This window comes from Suricata suricatta, chromosome 2 (genome assembly GCF_006229205.1).
Source record: "Suricata suricatta isolate VVHF042 chromosome 2, meerkat_22Aug2017_6uvM2_HiC, whole genome shotgun sequence".
NCBI lineage: Eukaryota > Metazoa > Chordata > Mammalia > Carnivora > Herpestidae > Suricata > Suricata suricatta.
The window spans coordinates 7,815,548-7,839,630 of NC_043701.1; the positions used below are offsets into that span (position 1 = coordinate 7,815,548).

General features: G+C 39.3%; 1 protein-coding gene across 1 annotated transcript in view; it reads right to left on the minus strand.

Annotated features, from left to right (window-relative positions):
* The window catches only part of CNTNAP2 (contactin associated protein like 2), a 1,359,261-nt gene that overhangs the window by 697,421 nt on the left and 637,757 nt on the right, over nt 1-24,083 (minus strand). The window contains exon 11 of the mRNA XM_029921999.1: nt 513-632. Within this exon, the coding sequence (XP_029777859.1) occupies nt 513-632 (120 nt within the window). The remainder of the gene's footprint in view (nt 1-512; nt 633-24,083) is intronic.

The window sequence follows — 24,083 nt, forward strand, 5'->3', positions numbered from 1 at the left end:
TTCTGATGTAGAAAACTCTAGACACATTTTGTGAAAGCTGCAGGTGCCATCACAATGGGATTTCAGTACCCAGAAAATCTCTTTCTACAACTGTGGGGGCCGGGGAAGATCTGGAATGGTCCATAAGCTTCCCCTCACACGGGCAGTGTGGGCAGTCGGGCAGTGATACCCAAGATCCGCAGTCTACGTTACTCATGAAGCCTGCTTCATGGGCCAGTCCTTTCTGTGGACTTCAACCTTCAGTTTCACTTCTTGGGTTTTTCCCCTACATACTGATATTTTACAATCTTACTTATGTACTGCTCAAGTCAGAAGGTGGACTTTAAAAAAACAGGAGAGAAGATTTTGTTGTAGACATACATTTCACCGTTTTACTGAACCAATCCAACAATATCTAGCTTATTACACACTGTAATAAGAATGTGGTCCAGAAGAAACACACCTGGGTAGTACTGTTCATGCTCAACACGCAGAAAAGAAATGTTCATGAAACATAAATATGGCACAGTTACCTGTCATGTTGCAGTAGACTTTCAGAGGCCCCAGAGGTCCGCTGCCATCAGGATCTATCCAGTAGTAATTTGACGTCTGGCCGAGGTGTTTGTATGCTTCACAGGAAGGCTCATAGATCGCTGAAACAGAACAGCCTCCATGAGAACAGGACAGAGCAAATGGCTCCCCAGCTACATCCAATACTGGCCAGCCAGTCACGAACAGCAATACCCTCCTGTTGGGAGTGGGCATTTTTTTCTCTGCACTTAAATTCATGATTTGGTTCTTACACTGTAAGCATTTCTGACCTAACAAAAACAGGGAGTTCCTGCTATGGCTTTAGAGTTGGAAAAACTATATAAGACAATCAATAAATTGTTAAATAAATGTAATGTTTGGTGCATTAGGGCTTATGATTGTTAAAAAATATTTAATCTGTAGTTATTTATAGATATCATCTTCTTACTATAAGGGGCTTTATTTTGAAAGGCCATAAATATTGGCTGTTACGTTGGGCTACAACTAAGAGAAAATTCTTTCTTTCTCTCTCTCTCTCACATACACATACACACACGTACATATACACTTTTTTTTTGCATAGAAAATGTACATTTCCCTCAAACAGAATGGGATTTCTAATTTTTCTTCATTTCAAGAGAAAGGGAAGACACGTCCCTGCTTCATTTTGTTACAGGTGTTTTAATTACATCACATCTAGTTTGTGTGGAAAGTTGACATTAATGTAATTAAATTACAGGTTCTTCCTTATTGTTTTCCTTTTTGTTCCCATGCTAATGACACATTTTCTTTTCTCACAGAAACTGCACCTGTTTTTAGAAGTACAAAATGGACATTTACATATCTCCTTTGTAGTTACAACTTCTAGAATACTATTGGGAAGACTTTTTAAACAGCTCCACACTGACGTTTATGATGACTTTGAAAAATCTCTTTACAAAACTAAGAACTACTTCTGGTAAAGAGCTATCATTGGATGGGCACGTAGTGGTCTTTTGGGAAAGTGCATTGGAATTCACATGGCTGGGATCTGCCATTCTTCAGTGATGGGTCTGATTCCAGGGCCTCTCTTTTCCACCTTCCTCTCCTCTTCCACGTCTTCTGTGCCACCCTTTGGCTACCTGTAGTTTCCTCTCCAAAGATGTTCGGCCTCCAATTCTATTTCACATCTACAACAACACACTAGACTAAAACAATTCTCAAATTCTTTGTTTTACTTAATCCTTCTTTCGTCTCTCCCTTCTACAAATTATTGCGTACCTGCGATGTGCTGAGCAGGGGATTAGGCAACACAATTACAGCTGTGAGGAACACAGATAAAGAACCTTCGGAGTAGGGTTTGTTCACTAATTATTGGGGTATTACTCATGCATCAGGTACCACTGGAAGAGGATGCGGATGGAGAGTTATGGAGGGCTTATGCGCATTTTGTCCCTGTGTGTTGGTAATATGCCAATTTCAGTCTCCCAAGTCTCTTATTTGGATAATAAACTATGGTTGCTCTGATTTTGAGTGCCACACCAAGTAAAACATTGCAATAAAGGGCAGCAAGGAAGATTTTTAAAATTCTAAGCAGGAAGTTGCTATAATTAGATGTAGGTTTAAGAAAGAAAACTCCTGGAGCAAAACAATAGATTTTAGGGGAGTGATTCAGAAATTCATGAGCACACAGAGGCTGTCATTGCCATAGGCCAGGTGGCGGATGACTGTTTCCACAGGAAAGTGCGAGGACAGGAGCGATGAAGTAGATGGCACTGATTTACATGATTTTAAAATCAACTGGAGATGAAGACCAAGTGGGTGTAGGTAGTTAGGAAGAAAAAGAGTTCAGAATGACCTAAATGTGCAATTTCTAACTGGCTTCTATTTTTTTGTAACCTCTGACCAGATAATTATAATTTTTGTGTGTAGCTCAAAATGATCCCGAATGTCAGGTTAGAATCCTAAAGTTCTCCTTTTAGTCCCTTTAGCCAATCTGCCAATAAAAGCTTTCACATTTCTTTTTTTAATATTTAATCATGAGTCACTCTCTTTTCCCCCGGTAAACACCCCATTTTCCTTATCATGTGGTATCTGTTTACAATAAACATGGTATTAATTGGTTGTCCTACCCAAACGTCTCTTCCCTTACCAACAAATTATTCTTTTTACCCAATGTTAGTCTGGTCTTAAAACATTGCTTTCATTAGTTTAAAAAATATGTAATGATTTTTCAGTGTCTATGACATTATATCCCAGATGGCTACCTATGCCTAAAGACCTTCCATAAATCTAACAGATGTTTCCTGGTTTTGGCAACTTGCCAGTGTAGCCCTCACACACTGGTCTGGCAAATATGACACAGAAACTTGCTCACCTTTTCTGGGGTTACTTTTAACTGTGATACACTACAAGCCTCTTTCTCAATCTATTAACCTTCTCTACCAGAGTTAACTATTACAGCAGAAATGCAAAGAAATGGGGCTCTGCAATCAAACAGACTTGGGTTGAAATTCTGACTCTGCAAAGTACTATTTATAGAACACTGGTAAAGCACTTAATCTCATTTAGCCTCGTCTGGAGAGGCGGATCAGGTACATTGCAATACAGTAAACAGAGCTAGAGGACATGACAACACCAAACACCATTTTATCTGGTCCATGGTCAACATTTAACAGGTGGAATTTTTATGATTGATATAATGCTTACTAATTAGGTCCTACTCAGAGTCCTCCTTTCTAAGAAGGCCCTCCCTAGTCAATGGTGCAGTCAATATACTCATCTTTCTGTACAATCTGGGTCCTTCGTTGCTCATCTCATATACTGTAATACCTGATTCTAGTCAATTTAGGACTTGATTGACCATTGGTAATTGAATTTCATATACAAAAATTTTATTTCCTAACAAGGCTGTGAATTATCTTGAGAGGAGAGTCTAAAAGATACATTTGTCTTTCCTACTCCATATAATCTAACATGGTAGATGTTTAAGAAACGCCATCAGAACTAACGAAAACATGATCCGATGGTAAGAAGCAGGGGTAACTCCTGCATATCAAAGAAAGCATCCAAGTACTCTAAGGAGGGTACAGACTTTAATGCAACGAATTGACTAACAGCCAATGCTGAAGGCTTGTAGATGAGGGAAATCTGGGTATGTAAGATGCTCGTCTCTTTTTCTTCAAAGAGCATCAGTTATTCTGCGTGACTTTAACATACAACAGGCCTTCTAGCTGCATTTGCCTCACCAACACAACTGGACACCAAGTACTTCAGTCCAAACTTTATCATTGTGAGGAATCACCTGGAGAACTTGTTAAGATGAGGATTCCTGGGTTTCCCCCCAAGGATTCTGATTCAGCAGAGAATGTGCAGTTGTAAGAAGCTTCCAAGTGAGGCTGATACTGCTGGTCCTAATGGTGTGTTTCAAATCCTGGAAAAAGTTAACTGTGGAAGGGTAAGCTAATTCTTTTTTTAGATTTAAATACAAAAAGGAAAAAAAATAGAACACTGAAAGGCAAGACAGTAGAATTTTAAATAAGGCTGGAACGCCACCTCACTTCACTCAAAATAATGAAAAGGGAGTGGGATACAAATCCCTAAATAAAAATATGGGGGCCTGGGTGGCTCAGTAGATTGAGTGACTCTTGATTTCAGCTCAGGGATCAAGAGTCAGGCTCTGTGCTGAGCATGGAGTCGGCTTAAGATCTTCTTTCTCTATCTCCTTCTGTCCCTTTACTCCACTCACAATCTCTCTCTGTCTCAAATTAAAAAAAAAATAACTAAATAAAAATACATGTCAAAAGAAATATACTAAGATGAACGCACCCACATGGTATGTGGTTATCTTTGATTAATAAGACTATGGATTATATATAACTTCCAAATTTTTTCCAAATTTCTTTACAATGTGTGTTAGTTACATTATCATTAAAAATACACTTGCAAAATACATATCTAGAATAATGGTACAGAGGTACGATGGCAAGGACAGCTGGATATAATGAAACTGCATTAGTTTTATAACTGAATAAGGAATAAAGAAATTTTCACTCAAATCTCCTTTCTGTCATTTACCACACAGAAACTCCCCTTAACTTTTAGTTTTCTTAGATGTGAAATGAAAGCAATGATAGATACCTCCTTCACTAAGTTACTGTAACAATTAAGTGAAATCACACACACTTTGTCAACTGAAAGGCACTGAGTCTATTGACATTTTAACGCAGAGAATGAGCTAATAACCAAAGCATTTACCCTGCGTGCCTCAACCAGTAAGCTTTGTACTCAGTGGAGGCATGGCTGGCTTGTACAGTGTGTGCACATGAAGCCTGAGGAGATGACAGAGTCTCAGGGTTAAGGGGGAAGCCGATGAAGAAAGACAAGAGTGTGAGCCATCATCAGTGATGGAGTTTTTCTAGTAGACTGCTGAAGAGCAGAGGCAATTGGGCCAATGGGGAAATAAATAGACTCACCAAGTCCATTGATTTATCGGAAAAGTAATTTTTCTCTCCTGTGACTTCTAGTTTCAAAGAAAAGACCTCATATTATTCTAGATATTCATAACAAAATCTCAGAGGTTCAGAAATACTACAATTGAACACACCACACTGGATTTCATAGCATGCAAAATTCCAGAAAGTGGTGAATCCTAAGTATATCATACATTTTCATTAAACAGTGAATGTTGTCTGTGTGGTATCATGTTAGGTACAATGGAAAATGACAAAGTATGGCTTTATTAGTTTCATATGGCTGCTATAACAAATAAGCAAATAAAAAAATTAATGTTTTTATTTATTTTTTGAGAGAGAGAGACCGTGCGAGCAGGGGAGGGTCAGAGAGAGAGGGAGACACAGAATCTGAAACAGGCTCCAGGCTCTGAGCTAGCTGTCAGCACAGAGCCCGATGCGGGGCTCGAACCCACAAACTGTGAGATCATGTCCTGAGCCAAAGTCGGACACTTAACCAACTGAGCCGCTCAGGAGCCCCAAAATAAGCATATATTAATGGACTGAAACAACATGAACTTATTATCTTAACAGTTCTGGAGAAGTTTGAGGTGGGTTTCACTGGGCTAAATTCAAGGTGTCTCTGGGTTGTTCTCCTCATAAATCTGGGGAGAGACGATTTTCTCACCTGTTTCAGTTTCTAGACTCCACCCGTATCCCCCGCTCATTGTCCCAATTCCTCGTCTTCTAAGCCAGTCCTACTCACACTGCATTACTCTGATTCCCTGCTCTCCCTGTCACATCTCTTTCTCTGTTTTAAGGAGGCCTCTGATCACAGTAGGCAAACCTAGACAATCCAGGATAATCTCAGGTGACAGTCCTTAACTTAATCATAAACTCACTTTGTTGTAAATGGTAACATATTGACAGGTTCCACAGATTAGGACCACTGAGGGGGGGCGGAGCATCATTCTGCTTATCACAACTATATAAAGATGTTATGGCTGTTATACCTAATGAACAAATTTTATTAAGCATCACGTGTGTTCCTAGCATTGCTGATTAACAAAAGAAGAACCAAGCAGAGTGATAAAGATGGAAGAACAAAGTCAAAGGTTCGCCCTGAACTTTAAAGGTCCATATGGTCCTGAGGTTAAAACCATCCGTAGAACAATAAACAACATGGGTATCTTCTGCCCTCCCAGTCCCAACCAGGGACCATGAGATAGACTCCCGCCGCTCATGTGATCATGTGAACGGCATGAGGCATCTGAAGGATCGCCAACTCGAGGGCAGAGGGAAGAGCAAAGGTTTGAAGGGCAAAGATGTGCAACAGGCCTAGTGGGCTGGCAGATAAAGCACAATTAAGGAATGGTCAGTGTGTGGGAAGGACGTAAAGGAAGAACTACATCCAAGGAGAAATCTCAAGAGTCCAAACTGCAGAAAATGGGAACAGGAAGTGGGCCAAAAGAAGGCAATATATTTAGTGAGCCGATTTGAGGGACTTCAGCTACTTCAGGGTGGTGGTATTTGTCAGGATGTGTGAGACAGATTCATTTTTTTAAATGTGGGTATTTCTAATTCTCAAAAGAACTTAATGCTTTTTGATGATTTTGAAAAACAATAAACAAGAAAAAGATAATGTCTTGTTTTCTTGCCCCATTAACAAATTTTGGTAAGCTTGTATTTTGTTCTCTTTTTGAAAGCCAGGCCCCTCTTACCTCTGTTTAGACTTTTTTCAGTGGTGTGAGAAGGTAATGCAGAATCCATGATGGCCATGCTCTATTATCGGCTGTCAGGGACTCATTGCCACCTCGCTCCCACCATGAAGTGGGCTCTAAATTCTGATGATCAACTTTAGATTCTGGAGACTCTTTTATAAAAGCAACACCTTTGCCTGCAAATGCATCTTCACCAGCAGTCTAGACTCTGATTTATAATTAAAAAAAGAACAATAGTTTCCTGTTTGGCAAAAAGAAAAATATCACTTTTCATTACTGTTTTATTTGTATTTTGAGTAATAATTGGAAATTTTATTTTCAAACGTATATTGGAGAGACTTTTTAATCTTTTGTGGGGTGTATAGCTATGAGTTTTGCCCATTTATTGTCAGCATTCTTCTATTGACTTAAATTGGCTATAATTTAAATGAAGACTAAAATCTGTCTTCTGTCTTGACTTCCCTGTTTTTGTCTTAGGGCTTTGAAAATATAGTTTTTGATTTATAAATATATTTTATGTTAGCAAATATATTATGACTTCCACTTTAAAAACCATTTTCACAGCTCCTAAGCATATATTATCCTCCATTTATTACAATAGAGATCTTGAATACCATACTAAGTAGTGATTAAGACATACAAACACATACTTTTGATTAAAACAAAGGTACCAGGGAATGGAGAAGAAAGCATGTATCTGTGATTCTGTACCACGGCTTCAGTTTTCATATGAACATTGATGATTCAAAAAGGGCGTTGCTATGATTGAAATGTATCCCTCCCAAAAAGAAGTTGAGGTTCTAATCGCCAGTACCTGTGAGGGTGACCTTATTTGGAAGTATTGAAGAAGATTAAGTTGAGATGAGATCATTACAAGAGGCCTAACCCAACTAGACTTAAAATAGGGGAAATTTGAACACAGAAACAGATACATACAAGGGAAGACAATGTAAAGACGTAGGAAGAATGCCAATAAGCTAAAGAATGTCTGAGACCACCAGAAAGAAGCTAGTAGAGAAACATGTAACAAATTCTCCCTTACAGGTCTCAGAAGGAATCAATCCTGCAGATACCTTGGTTTTGGAATTCTATCCTCTGAAAGTGTGAGGCAACAATTTTCTGTGAACTCACCTTGTTTGTGGTTCTTTGTTACAGCAGTCCTGAGAAACGGTGCCAAATGACTAGGCCAAGTTCTCCTCACCCTACGTGAGAACTTTGCCAACTTATAGATGATGTGGAGGAGAACTCTCCACCATGTTCCATGACTATAACTTTAAGACAGAAATATCTTCCAGATACAATAATTATTCTTGGCTCATATGTTCAAGGTCTTATGTTGGGTGCTCTGAATAGTACAAAGCAACAGTTCTCCACAGCTCTGCTGATGCTGACGAGCAGAGGAAGGCTCTCCTTGATCCTTTTGACACATCATAAATTGTGATGTGTGTAAGTATATAACGTATATCCTTCCCATTATTACCTTCTACAGCATGTGGGTCTCTAGAAGTCATCAAGGATGAAACGTTTAAGAAAATTAATCACAAGTCAAAAATGAACATGTATATAAAGGTTATGTTTGGAATATCTTAAGTAGTCTTTTCCTGATTGCACAGAAAGAGAAAAGTTCACTTCTAATGATTTGATATAAAATTAGAAAGATGCATAAAATAATTTTATAGCTCATTTACTAGTAAATGCTGTATCATGACATTTTGGGTATTGATAGTTTATGTATGTCTTCACTTTCCTGCTCTCTTAGAGTGGGAGGACCACATACTTGCTACAGACTTGTGTAGCGACCAGATTTAAGAGGCTAAAAAAGGGACATTTGTTCACCAGAGACTCCATCCTTGATTTAACAAAGAAGTCATTTAATAGAAAATATGGGTGTGCCAGAAAATGATAAAACAGTTATTCTTGGCCCTTGAAAGGGGCCTGGAGTATATATGAATTGGTGATATTCAGAATAGGATAGTCCTTGGGACTAACTCATCTTCTGATTTTAATGCTTCTTTCAAAAATAAATTTATCTGCTAAAATGAGATAGTTACCATTTGAAACCATGAATTGGACTTTCTGATGTCAATCAGGCCCAAGTGAATTTGGTTGAAGAAGCTACATTTCCCAGAATCTCATTATTCCCGCTAAGGTACCTACTTCTGCACAACCCTGCTGGAAATCCAGAGAGGCAGCAGTGGCCTTGAGACCTTCCCCTGTGAGAGCTCCCTAATTCTAAGACACTGCAGTTATTTTTAATTAGCACCACGTGAGCTTCACAATACCTAGGTCTTCATTAACACTTGAATATTAACCTCGTATGTTCTCTGTCTCTTTGAATTTTTTTTAAAGCTTGAATGAATGCCCTGAGTAAACGACATTATATCCCAGAGGAACTACTGTCTTATAATTGGCACATAGCAAACGGTGGTGATAGAGTGTGGGTTTAAAACCAGATATTCTGCAGGCTAATATTATGTCATGATCCTCCCGTGACTGCAATTGCTGTATAAGATGTTATTCATTATCCGCCTCTAATGGGTTCTTTACCTATCCAAGTCTCGGGGGAAAAGGGTAATTAGAAGGTGGGGAAAAAAAAAAAAAGAAAAAGTTTTGATTTCTTGTTAATAAATCAATAGCTTATATTTATCTTCCCTGACAAGTCCTTCAAGAAAACTGAAAATAAAAGCAAAATCTACATTTATATTTTTAAATTTCTTTTTTTTTTATATATTTTTAAATTTCTACTCGCGCTCTCACCCACGTCCACCCCACTTTCGCCCTTTGTTTGATGCTTCCCACGCCCTCCATTCTTAATTGTATTGGCTTGAAACACTATTTTAAGGAAAACAGTAATCCAAATTTTGCAATTCTAATCACAAAACCACACATCTTTGTCTCTATATCATCATGACTGCCATATTCCTTGGTGATGCTATATTCATACTTGATATTCTATGACTTCCATTCTATAGAATATAAAATTGACTGGTTTTCATGACTTAGTCTGGAGAAGCTCTACCAGTATTTTCTTTATTATTACTTTCAGGAGACAGAAGACGATGAGGAGGGGAAAAGAACCTATAAAACCAAATAGCTGTGCTATAAACTCAGGCTTTCTCATTTTTGTGTGTCTCTACAGTGGAGCTCAGCAACCCTACTGATCATTAGCTTAGCTCCTATCGAGATTGGCTATGTTGTCTCTTGATCTGTCTACTCAATCCTCTATTCTCATCTCTAACCTTATGGCTCTCATTTTCACTGTGTCCCAATAATGGGACCATGCACATTGATCCAAATGTGTTGGCACCTATATTCCCCTCTTTCAATACAACTCTGCTCTATACCAGTCCCTATCTCTTTCCTACTGCTAATTAATTTATTTTCTGATATCTACTAATGTGGTACTAGATCTAGTGCTTTGGCTTATACTAGAAATAAGTAAAATGAATCATAGATCCTGGCTCTGAGGAATTTGCTATCTAATGCATGGAGTAGACATGTGGAGAGATAAAACATTGTATAATATGCTAAATATTATTTAAAATGAGATATAAACAAAGTACTCAAACACTTTAGATAGCGGATTGGACAACCTGGCTTAGGACAGTCTGATGAAGTCTTGAGGCTCACATTTGTTACTTAAAGTAACAAAAGTAACTTAAAGTTACTTTAAGCTCTCTTTAAGGATGAGTAGGAGTTTGCAGGAGTTGGAGAGAAGGGTCCTTCTTCACTGGTCCTTTCCCAATGCCATGTTACTTCATGCTTCAGATACTTTAAGATAATTATTTTCTTGATTTTCTTTCTCTTTTGTTCCCATTAACACCATCTTCTTTGTCCATTAATTAGCACTGATCTCTTCTATCTTGGGTGGTAGAGGGGAAAAAATATGCAAGTTTCCTTCTGGTTGTGTATCAATCCAACCTAAGAGAACTTCTCTTTTTCAGCACTTTCACCTGAATCCCCTCAAGTCAGAAAGTCATCACTTCTCCCTTGTTTTCAAGAATGCCATTGACCTCTACATGACTTTGACTAAGTCCTCCTTTTCTGTAATTTCAGTAGACTTGGTCACTGTTGACCATCTCCTCACTGAACCTTCTTCTTCTCTGTGTTTCTGTGTCTTCACCCTTGTCTGACTCTGATCATTCTTTCCATGTATCCTGAACTGTCATTTCTCTTTTTCTGGTCCTTTAGAGAGAACTATTCTCTGAGGCTTGTCCTCAGTATTCTGTCCCTGCCATGCACACAGAAGGGTTAGTTCAAGACTCCAAGACTTCTCACCTAAAGAAAGGCAGAGTCACAACTGGAACACAGGAATTCTGGCTATAGGATCTCTGCTCTTAAGCTATGCTGAAATGTTTATACTAATCTCATCATTATTTTTTTACTATTTTTCATATTCATACTAGTTTTGCTGCTTATACTATTCTTATCACCATTCTCAAGAAAAAGATTCTATTTTGTTCTTATTCTTGAAAGATAGTTTGGAGAAGAGGGTGTGTTTCACTGAAGAAGAATCTCCTTAAGGAAGAGTAGATTTTTCAAACCTCTATCTGTGTGTATATGTGCATTGAGGAAAAACAATGGAGTGAGAAATTCTCCAGTTGTTTTTAGCTAAACAAGATTCAGTTTAACAAAAAACCAAATCTCTGGCTCTGATTAGAAAGTACTAATTCCTTTGCAAACTTTAGTCATTTTGAGTAAAGTTGTCCTTGCAATTCAAATAATAAAAAAAAGATAATTATATTTTATACTACTTTACAGCTAAAAAATGTTTTACTATTGTTTATCTAATTTAATGAATGAGGCAGTGTGCCTGATTTTAAATGCCAAATAAAGTTGTTAGAATTTAATGAGAAAATAAACTATTGGAAAATATGAGTATTCAAACTTGAAAATGAGACAGACCATGTCCCCCATTGAATCATACCTCCCTCAATTCATGTTCTTGAATTGTCTCTCCTGCCACCAAGTCTGGATCTGATCATGTGACTTGCTTTGGTTGAAGGGACATTAGAAAATGTGATACAAGCTTAGGTTTGCAAAGTCAGTAGCCATTTGGGCTTGTCTTCTCTTGCCCTTAAGAACACATTTGCTACCACAGGAAGAAACCTGGGCTCGTTCACTGGACACACATGGCCCCACTGAGAGAAGGATTAACCATCAGACTTGTGAGCGAGGCCAAAACAGACCGTCAGGCCCCACGTGAGCTGCCAGTTGGTAGCACCTGCTTGAATTAACCCTGGTGAGACTAGTAAAAGGACTGTCCTATTCCATGTTGCTAACCTGTTATCATGGGCAGATCAAATTGTTTCGAATTGAAGCCAGTGAGTTTTAGGGAGATTTGTTAAGTGGCAAGATAACTGACACAGGTGAGTCATACTCAGAGACTCAGAGGCATGTCTTCTTGGCTTATTTTCCTCAAATGGGATCATCCTATGTACAACCCAGGTTCTTCCACTATTGCCTGTTGAGGGTTTTCACTTTGTTCCAGGTTTTGTTACCATGGCCGTCCTGCAGTAAATGTCACTGAAGTTTACCTGATTTGCCACAGACAGATTTCTGGGTGCACAGTCAGGGCTGACGTCATGAGGCACAGAATGTGCTTAGGGACCATGGAAGCATTAAGGACATGGCAAACGTTTTAATATTTAATTTCTTTTAAAATTAGAGGGGAAACGAATATGAATATGATAACAATGAATCCAGTCTGGATTACAGTCATTGTCACATCAACACAGTTTAAGCCAGGCTTGAACTCAGGAGCCATGATATCATGACCCGAGCTGGAGTTGGATGCTCAACTGACTCAGGCACCACTGCAGTTTTTATTTCAATAGATATGTGAGGAAGGTCTTCTGAAGGCCTGTAACAATTTCCGTCTTTACCAGAAATGGTGAAGCTGTTACCTTCTTTCCATGAGCAGTAGATATTTTCACTCTTAATTGCCACTCCGATCAATGTCAAGTGGTCGCTCACTGCTACATAATATGCATCTCTCTCACCAGGAGAGAGATGGAAACGTTTTCCCATAAGTTTAGTGGCTATGCACATTTGTTCTTTCTGTGAACTGTCCATACATCATCTTTGTGCACTTTCTATTTATTGGAACTGCTTGTATCTGTCTTAACTGCTGCAAACATTCCTTGCCAATTAATTATTCATAGAGTGACACTCTTTAGACCACATGTGCCATGCACAAGTTTTGGATTTTAACATAACCTAGATGGCCTGCCTTGGTTAAGATGTCACCCCAAAGCCTTCTTTGCACATTTAATCTCCCCTGTTTTTTTTTTTTTTTACATAGAAGTATTTGATCCCAGTTAGCTTTATATTTAAACTTTAAGAAATAATTGTTATTATATTTATTGCCATAAATCTGAAGAAAAAGACAGATATGGTAGGCTGAACACAGAATGGAAAGAAGGGAGCTCACATAGTGTCTCTGGAGTTATTCTCTATTATAAGAAGAAAGAAGTGAGTTAAGTCATGTGTTTTCAAACTGGGTCCCATGGAATCCCGAGGCTCATTGGTTCTTTGGAGACTTATATAAAAAAGAGACGACGGGGCGCCTGGGTGGCTCAGTCGGTTAAGCCTCTGGCTTCGGCTCAGGTCAGATCTCACCTTCGGGTTCGAGCCCCGCGTCCGGCTCTGTGCTGACAGCTAGCTCAGAGCCTGGAGCCTGCTTCCGGTTCTGTGTCTCCTCTCTCTGCCCCTCCCCCTCTCATGCTCTGTCTCTCTCTGTATCAAAAATAAATAAAACATTAAAAAAAAAAAGAGACGACTATTTCCCCACACAGTGAGGATTTAAGCTTCATATGAATTCTGTAAATTACTGGTGTATTTTATGCATCAAGATTTCATCTATGATTTTATTTGAGGCTGGAAAATGTCTTGGAAAAAACCCAAGACCCTGGATATTATTATTATTATTATTATATGATTTTATAAAATAAAGAAAGAAAAAATAAGGGAAAGAACAAAAGTGGGAAAAAGCTTCTACACTGATCTTCATAACAATGGTATGAGGTAGGTATCATTATCCTCAGAGATAGGTCCAGGTTTTCCAGGGCCTGAAGTTAATACATTTCTGAGGTTAATACATTTTGGAGGTTTCCTATAGCAAAAAAGAATATTCAAATACAAATGAGAATGTAGGTATGAAAATGGGCTGTGGGACTGTGCTTATAAGTCATTCCTAGACCAGGATGTCAGCAGTAAGTTAACAATATGAAGAAATGACTGCAGGCCACATAAATACAGTCATGAAACCCAAAGCTACTATATCCCCAACTCGACTTCCCTTCATCCAGGTACCAAAATGCTCGGGGCTGCTCCCCAGCTCCCCGGTGTGCCACGGAGGGAAGTCAGAGTGAGAAGACACTAGACTTCTTACAACTAAGATACTTCGCACACTTTGCATGACCATACGTGAACATACCCTACACATGTGGGAGCTCTGAAGCCGTAGCTCTATTCGCTTCAGAGTGACTTCCCAGTTTACAACAGAAGAAACTAAGGCTCAGAAAGATTAGCCATTTACCAAAGTCACACAGCTTGTCACTTCTGACAGGTGCTTCACCTTGGGTCATGTTACATTGGTTGTCTAGCATGAACTCTTACTGTCTTGTCTGCTTTTTGCAGTGCTTTTCAACCTCTTAACAGTTCCAATGTCTCATTGAAAAAAATATATTAACTTACAAAGAAGAAGAAAAAGGGAAAAAGATACCTATCTACGTTAAATGATAAAAGTGTGCCGTAGGTGGAGGAGCATTCTTACTGATAAATGAGTTTAGATAATTAAACGCTTACACTGCTGGACAGTAGCCAATGTGACAGGGAATTCTAATTAGACATCACCTCTGTGGTAAGGTCATTCTGAAAATTAAGATATCCATGGGAAAAGCACTTGATAGTCATTTTTCACTCTTGGGATTTCAAAGTACATTTGGACCTGAGCTACCTGAAATTCTGAAAAACCTTCATGAGGAAATGCCATGATGCTGGCTCTCCATCAGAATCAAGTCCACTATCAGGGCTACAACTGTATTATTCTGCTTGATTTTTCTATTACCCACTGAGTTGCTAGATGATTTCATTGAAATTGCTAGTGATTAAGTAAGATCCCAGATACACAGCGCCTAACATTGTTCCATTTCTTTTCCCTTGGCAAACACAGAAAGGCCAAACTCATTTTAATCATTAAACACAATATAAAAAGGATGGAAAATTTCTTTTTAAGAAGTTCTATGCATTCCAAGATCAAATAGAAGTACATCGAGTGTAACCAAAATTTTGAATAATTCATGCTCTGTTCACCTTACCTTACAGTGCACAATTGAAAATTGGCCATATTGATTTCTTGCCCAATATACAGTGAAACCTCATTTATCTGATATCATTTGAGAATGAGCTGTTCATAGAACCACAGAATTTTAAACCTAGAGAAGACTTTGGAGTCATCTCATCTATTGCCATCACTGTAAATAAATAATTACAATATTTATAACAACAAGAGCTACTCAAGTTCTACTATGCATTACATTCTTTGTGGAGTCACATTGTGCCATCGGTTTTTCATAGTATTCCTATGAGGTACGTACTACTCTTTCCATTTTACAAACAAAAAACATGAGGTTTGGAGAGATTAAAATAATTAAAGGCTATATAAGTCGAAAGTACTGAAACCAGGACTGAATTTAAGCCCATGGCCTCTGTTCTTAGCCACTACATCATTCCAGCTCTAAGGGTCAAATGTGTCAGAATCTTACTCACCCCAAGTCACCCACTATTCAGTGTCAATCACTAGACTAGAACTTTAGTCTTCCACCTACCTCTTACCACATTGCCTCTATCTGATACAAACTTTAACATAATTGGATCTTCATCATAAATGAATTGATGAACTACTCTCATTCTTTCAAGAACTAAAACTCATTTTATTTTAAACATTTTTGGTGAAAATCATTCTGAAAGTTATTGCACAGTTTTCTGCCTCTCTAATCATACTACATTAAATATAATTGCCATTTCTTGCTGACTCAGGTTTCATAATTACCTACATCAATCATTGGATTATGTTGTAACAACACGATACCCTCACCAAATGATCCTAGCAAACTCTGTTTCATTGACGTGTGGTTTCCCTTCTTATAAGCTATGAATCTTTACTCTGTTCTTACTGGGGATGCCATGCTGCAAATTCTGACTGCACATCTTGTCCAGACACACAGAAATAAAATTACTCTTAAAGTGTTACAAGTTGGGAAGTAATACCAACAGGCTTGTTTACATTGGGTGTTCGAAAAATTAAACAAAACAAATCTGACCTCTAGGTTAGCGTCATCTTTCTTTAGGAACGATTAAGTGGTATTCTCCAAAGTGAAGATACCCAGAGGAGGCCAGGGAAAGGGTTGTGGAAACACAGGAGTGGGTGTGAAAAGTCTCAGAGTCCAGAGTGTGATTCTACCATCATCTACCATCATAGGAAAGAATGACTGGAGCCCAGAGTTCAAGGTCTGCAAGCAGGAGTTGCTGAGACTAGAGACAATCAGGGACCAGGCTTAAAAAAAAAATGGTGCTTTAGCTTAAGAACTTGAACTTAGTCTGGGAGTAATGAGTATTGGGAGGAGTTTAAAGAAAACTGATGCAATGAACAAATAGTATGGAAAGTTCCCTTTAAGAGCTCACAAGGAAGCTCACACTGGAGTCAAGGAGACCAGCTCTAAAGCCACAGTCTGATTCTGAAAGAAAATCCTCTCAGTAGAGATCAGTGTCCTCACTTCTGTAATGAGAAGGGAGGACTGGGCAACTCCAGACACCACTTCCAGCTCTAAAACTCTGTAATTCTGCGGCTTATGACTTGTCCTTACAACACGGTCAGTGCTATGAGAAGAAAACCAAGTTCTGACTTGTGTAATGATCTTGATCTCTACCTGACTGCAGCCGAAGTTGACAGTGTCACTGCAGTGGAGTCATAAAGGAACTGTAGTTGGCTCTTAAGGTTGTTCTGACACTGATCTACTTTCCCAGTCTGTACACATGTGGAGATTTATGTTATGGGGATAAAACACAACATGGGTCATTACTGCAGAACCTCAATTTGCTTAGTTATCCTGTGAAGTTCTGAGATACCCGGGCGGAGCGCTGGTGAGCGGGGAGTACCCTGAGTCCTGGACACGGACACCACGACGGTTTGCCTTGTGGCTGGCTCCCTGATTTGTGCACTCTGTAGGCTGGAACTCAACCCTTAACCTGTAGCGGCTCAGCTCCCTTACCTGCAGAAGCGGAATGTGGTAACATTACCTCTTGGAGGGTTTTTTGAGGAGTAAACATTTAGAGGGTCCTGTACTTCCTGAATTCTTTATAAGTACTAGCTATGATTACGTCAGCTTTTACCTTCCTGAGGACGGAACTGGAAATGAAAAAGATGGGTAAAATACTACTAGGATGAGAATGTAGCTTACACACACACACACACACACACACACACACATATATATATACATACACACACACACATATATATACACACACATATATACATATGCATAAATACATACTCATATGTGTATATATATTTTTCTTTGATGTAATTAAAGAGCATATTCACTTATAATTCAGATCTAATTTGTTTTCAGTCTAAGATCAAAATTAAACCCAAAGTTGGTATCATTCACCTCTATAGAAGCTTTAGTAAGAGATGGCTCACTATTCTGGAAGAAAACAGAATTAATTTTAAAGAATTATAACTGCTGTAAAGTTCTTACACTGAGCTGAATTTAGACCCCTATAATTTAGAACCATGGATCCTAATTCTTCCTTTTGGATACCTAGAAAAAGCCAAATACTTCTTTCTCATGATACGGCCCATTTTTAATTTAATTGTATGATTCTTTGAAATTAGCTTAAGATTTAATCCTCATTAAATATATGGAGATCCTAGGTGCTCTGAGTATCAGTTACTTGTAAGCAGCACTAACCATAAGTACCCTGTGAAGTAGTTCTCAATTACCCGCCATGGCCCCATAATCCCACCCCAGGGCAGTCCTCCACAGTTGGTATATTTTCCTCTAAAATAACTCTTCCCTTTTTCTAGATTAACACCCCTTCCTACCAATAAATCTTTAATTAGCTTCACTAAATTCTTTAGTATTTGCCAGAGAGATAAGCGATCTGATAAGCTAATTCACATCACCACGTTAATGGCTCACAGGATTTTCCTTTTGTCTTTTTTGAAAGGCTGCATTTGGAGGACAAAGTACTCTTGCTCAATGCTGGGCAGTTTCAGGCACTGGGGTGTATAGTTGAAGAGGAATTTTTATAAGTGAGCAACTCCCAGAATAGCCAACTATTGCCAAAGCCTACAGGGCCGAGTTGTGAGGGACTCAGTCCTTTGAAGACCCAGCATCAGGCTGAGAGCTGTGGGAGAGTGGAGGGGGCCTGGGGAGATTACCAAGAGATGGAAGAAAATAGACTCATGAGTCACCTTCTTTTCTCATAGTCTATTTTTAACTCGCCAACTAAGAAAGAAGACGGATATTTAGAGAGGATAATTAGGGTAGAAGAAAAAACTATATTCCCTCCATTAACTTTAAAGCCTTTAGATGATGAATCAAAGTAGGAAAAAAAAGTTAAACTATCCAGAAAAAAAAAAAAAACCCTAGCATAACGTGATCTCAGCCTTTTTGGTTGAGAATTACTATTTGTTTTTACTCTATTTTCCCCTGGACACATCAAATATATATTTCTCTAAAAAAATTCAAAGATTAATGTTTACTGACTTAGTATTAGCAATACTAGCACTATAGGGGGACAGTTGGAAATAGTCTGAAAAAGATGTGCCCTTCAAATCATTGTCTTCAACAAGGAAATTTTCCTTGGTCAACAACCACATTTTATTTAGCATCCTTAAACCACAGCTTGACCTTTATGCTACTTGGATTTTGATTTTCTTACGCGGACCATTGTTTAGTCTCTTTTGTCTTAAGTTTGGCTTTCATCATATTATGGAGTCATCTGTTGAAATGTATGATGGGGCTTACATATATATTTGTCCAGAAAAATCGGAATCAAAGAATCATTACTAACTTACTTTCTTGGGACATTTAGAGGTCTGTGAATAAACCTCTCAAAATTCATATCAGAAAAAAATAATGAAAGAAACAGAAAAAATTGCATTTAAGAAGCCTTTTATTTACACCTAGCATGCTATATGCAATATTAGGTACTATGAGTAGGAGGAAAAGATAATAAATTTTAAAATTAGTCCTTCCTGTCATTTTATATTGAATCTATTGGCAGAGCCAAGGCATAAACTCCCAAGTCAGTCCAAAACATGGATCTTTGGACCCCTGGAAAACTAAAAATATATTACAGGGGTTACATACAGTTCTGGAAAAATGTTTAAAGTGTTTCATCTTTACCTGTAATTGAATGAAAATCTCACCTGATCTAGACTCCCTCCCTATAATTAGGTCATGCCTACCGTATGTCTGTCCTGGAAATTTCCTTAGTGTAAAGCTATGGTGTCTGTTGTAGACTCATTTAAAAAAATGGGGGAAGTGGCCTCTTCTAGGTGTGTAAAGTCACATTATGTTTTTTTCTGGAGAACCTGTTTGATAGTACTTAGTAGCACATTTACATTGAGAATAAATACTTTGCTTTGGTGAAATATTGTGTCACAATAACTTAATGAGGATCATTTGGAATTAGTTTTTCATTGGGTTTATATTTTTCATTTTTTTTCTTTTATGATTTTATAAGAGCCAGAAGCATAAAAATTCATCAATAGCCTTTTGCTGCTGAATGCTTAAGCAACAGAGTAATGAAAATAATTTAGCTCACCATTACAGGTATGTGTATCTATATATTTTACTTATTTGAAAAACACTAGCAGAGAGCGTGGTGGTCCAAGGCCACCTATCAGGAAGGCATACTGGGGTCGGGGCTGGACTAGAGGACCAGTGTGTTTTTCCAAGTGTGGGAATCTATGATCCAAAGAACTGGCTGGGAATTGTGGAAGCTCAGAGAAGGAGGTATCTGTGTGGGCTCATTGGGATTTTAATGGAACAAGGCACACAGGAAACTTGCTCCATCTTATGGAAAAGGCTGGATTCGGAGAGAGGGGAAGAAAAGAGGAAAGGGTTTATATTCCTGAATGTGTGGGTGAAACTGCACTTCTGTTGGACTGTAGAAGGAAGGATTTGGTGGGAAGGTAGGCCTCATCTGCAGAAACAAGCTTACAGGCAGTTGAGGCCATTGTTATGTCCTGGGAGGGGGCAGCAGGCTGTAAGGAGTCGCTATGGGTTCAACAAGGAACCTGATTGGATTGGGTGGCAACTTAGGAACCCGAGCGTACTGGCAGAGGGGGAGATGCTGTAGAGACAGGGTGCAGTCACAGAACACAGTCCTACTGAAAGAGCATGAACACAAGGACCAGGAAGGGCCATTCTCTTTGGCTTTCTTCCCAACATGGGTTAAAATTATGCATTACTTGTTTGTTTATTTATTTTTTCCCCTCCAACTAGAAAGTCAGTTCCACAAGGGCTGGGACATTGTATCTACTCACTGCACATTCCGAGGACCTGTGCATGGTCGATGCTCAATAAATATCTGATATAAATGAGCAAATAGATAAAAATATGTATGAATTTACGTAGATGAATACAAAACCGGAAAGAAATGTCAAAGAAGGAATTGATTCTTAAAATGCTTCAAAAAGAAAAATGAAATTGTAATCTAATCTTGCAAAACGTCATACAATGTAATAATTAAAAAAAGTTATCTCAGGTAGCCCAGTTCATGCCTGGGTGAATCTTACAAATTCTCAGATGTTCAGATGGCTGCTCCTTTCCCTAGTGAGATGAATGTGTGTGGACCTCCCTCTTCCTGCCTGGTTTTCTGGTTATACCCTCCTTCGTGTGAAATGCTATAATCAAGGCTACTGGAAGTGACGTAATAAATGGGATGATAAAGGAAGTTGGCAAGTCCCTTGTTTTTTCCTAGCAAGACCTGTCTTTAAGCAGGTTACCATTCACTGCTGAGGCCGGAGAGCCTGTTTTAGCTGCTAGAGGGTGGGCATTATCAACCTGTTCTACTAGCATGCATAGCTCAGTGCCCTCCTCCCCAACCCCCACGCCCAGACGGATGCTTTGGGATAAGTGGGGAAAGTTCTGACAGAGACACAAGGGGCCAAAGCACATTAAGGTATTTCCAAAAATTGTCTGCCTCCATTAGACACCCAAGACTAGCTTCAGGGGAAGTAAGGACCCTCTCTTTGTCCACACGCAAGGACACCGAAGAAACTGAATAATAATACCCCAGCGGTTATCCTAGGTTTGAGAATTTTTTTTTCACCTCTCTCTTCCCTTTAGAAATGGTAGTGCATTAAAACTGGAGGAAATCGGACTCTTCCAGATTATCTTGGGCAGCTCCTCATTTCACAGGTGAGGAGGTGAAACCCAAAGGCGGCAGGCGGCATGCTGGACGTGTCACTCCAGACTGAAGCTCAGACTTCCAACTCTATTTTCTGGCGACACATACTTTGTTCCACTGTGCCTTTTAATTTGTACTTTTTTCACTAGTTGAACTTAGCACAGCTCTGGCCACCTGTGGTCAGTAGGTCTCACTGAGCAAGAGGTCAGTATTTCACGCCCCACTGGATACTTACTAAGTGCTAGACTTGGGACGAGGTGCTAAGAGGTGGGCAGGGCCCTTCTGGATGGAGAGGTCCCAGGCTTGCCAGTGCCCACTGAGCTAGTGCCATGGAGTTTATATAACCAAGGGGGCGTCATTGTTTGTAGCCTGTTTGCCTGAAATCTTTAAAAACCCACTTCTGAGTAAGGGAAAGAAAAGCAGGATAAGCCATGAAGAGGCACTGGAGGTGTTGCCAGGCCAGGATGACAGAGCTAACCTCTCATCACCTTGGCTGTGAATGTCGAGGAAATTATCACTTGTTATCACTGTCCTTTGAAATTTTGATTCCTAGTCCTTTATTCACCTAGAAGCAACTTGTCTGCACTTTAAACTTTAAAAGTCTTATCTTTGAAATAAAGGTTTGATTTTGATGAAATCCATAGGTTCTGCATACCTGCCGAAGACTCAGGATTTAATAATTCTCTTGGGAAACTGTCAAAGGCGTCAGCCACTTGACAAACCCAGCAGCCTCGAAATCCCCTTGACATTCAGAATCGTGGGACTGCTCTATTTTTGTTCTTTGAAAGGGTACCGCTGGCTCACTCCTCTGTACCCTAAGGAGGCTTGAGCCAGATGAAACTGAGCTCTATCTTTTCAACAAATACAATTCTAAATGGTGACACGCCAACCAATTTAAATAAAACCTTCTATTATTATTCAGTCTTATAAGCTCATGTCAGGGCTTCTTGAACTTGGCGCTATTGACATTTAGGGCTGAAAAATTCTTTGCTGTGGGGCTGTCTCATGTTTTGTAGGATGTTTATTGACACCACCGGCCACCACCCACTAGATCCCAGCCCTCTCCCCAAATGTGACAACCACAAATGTCTCCAGACATCATCAAATGTCCCCTGGGAGCACATTCGCCCCTGGTTGAGGACCACTGCCTTCCGTGATGCCCCCAAATCAGGTTGGGCCTCTGTGCTGACAGAGAATTGTATCTGTAGACTGGGAAGTTCGGAGAACACTGATCTCTTTGAGCCACTGGATGGCTGGTAACCTAAGAGCAGTGCTGTTATGTTCTCCGAACCTCCGTTTCTTCAACTGTAAACGATGATAAAAATGGAAGACTCTACTGCTACTAATGCCAATTTCAGTGAAACTTGTTAATAGTTAATGCTTTTGCATAATTGTGTCCGCAATCCAGGTTGACTATTAACCAGCAATATAACTGAAGCCAACAAAACTGACTCTAATTGGAAGCACCTTCCACGTTAGGAGAGCCTCTTCCACCTGATGTCACTGAGGGGGAGGGGTAAAGAACGTGAGGGCAAAAATAGTAATAAGTAAAGCTTATTTCTTTAAGCGGGAAGCTTGAAAGGTGTTAGCTCCTTTTAGCCTGACAAGACTTTAAAAGAATTAATTCAGTTTTATAAACATCTTACTTTTCTCTCCTTTTTGCATCACTAAAGTATGTGTGCAGTGAGTGTATGTCTCTTCCATTCATTCTTCGTTCTCATTTCAGGAAGCTCACCATCCCCCAGCAAACCACATTCCAGCTTTGGCTTTGTCACTGTTGTCCATGTGACCTTGGACATACTACTTAAGCCCTAAGGGCTGAGTTTACTTATCAGGAAAACAAGAGTGATAACTTTTTGTCTCCTGATGTTCTTAGTGAAACAAATGAGACGGCATATGAGCAATTGCTTTAGGAATTCTCATACTTAACACAAAAGTAAAGTGCTATTATTGTCACCACCACCACGTCACCAATATCCCCGCTGTCATTCATTCATACACTGACCATTCTGAATGCCATTCTGGACCTTGCTTGGATAAGCAGGTGTACACTGATAGGCATGGAGATAGCTAAACTCTTCTCAGACAGGGGCCTTGTCACCACTGGGTGAGTTCTACAATCTCCTAGCGATTGGCATAATTTTCCCATGTTCAGCAATATAATGGAACATTATGGAAATAGTCCGAGAACAACTTTTGATCTGGCATGCATCATTTTGTGCTCTGCAGAGAGCAGGTAAACCTATGTCTTCCTTGAAATCTGTAATGATAAAATTGCCTAGGCATTAAAATTTTATTTTATGGGCATCTGTAGCCCTAACACATGAAAATATACAAATACACTTTGCTTTTATTTTATTAAACCTTGACTCCCTTGATTCCCTGGCTTTTGCTTTGAAAGATGTTGCAACATCACCATAATAGCTCGACTTAAAAACCACTGTTACTCTGCTCTGGGAATAGGCTGTGATGGGAACAGTTCTAGGAAAAAGCCACAGAGTTATATGGTGGCCTCACAGGTATATCCAACTGGGCAGAATCCTGGTCTCTCATGTCACTGTCTGCTCATTTAGCAGTGTAGCAGTGCCTGGATACAGTAATATGAATAAATGAGTGGATGAATGAGTGAGTGAGTGAGTGAGTGAGTGAGTGAGTGAATGAGTGAATGAACAATGGAAGGAAAGAGGAAAGGATGAAGGAAGGCAGAGACTCTGTGTTGATGTGCTGGGGTTGACTTCAAAAAGCCACAGTAAACGGTGAGAACATGTGTAAACACAGAAGATGCTGATATACTCACTTTTTCCTGCAGTTTGATTCTAAAATGGATATGGCTCTTTTCCACTTTACGACTGGTATAAACTTCTTACACCTTACACCTTCACTTACACCTTACACCTCCACTTCCTGTTCTAAAAGGAAGTTTCAGACCTGTGGCCTGGCTCTGTTTTTCGGCTCATCTAATTGCTTCCAGACAGCTACTGAAGTATGT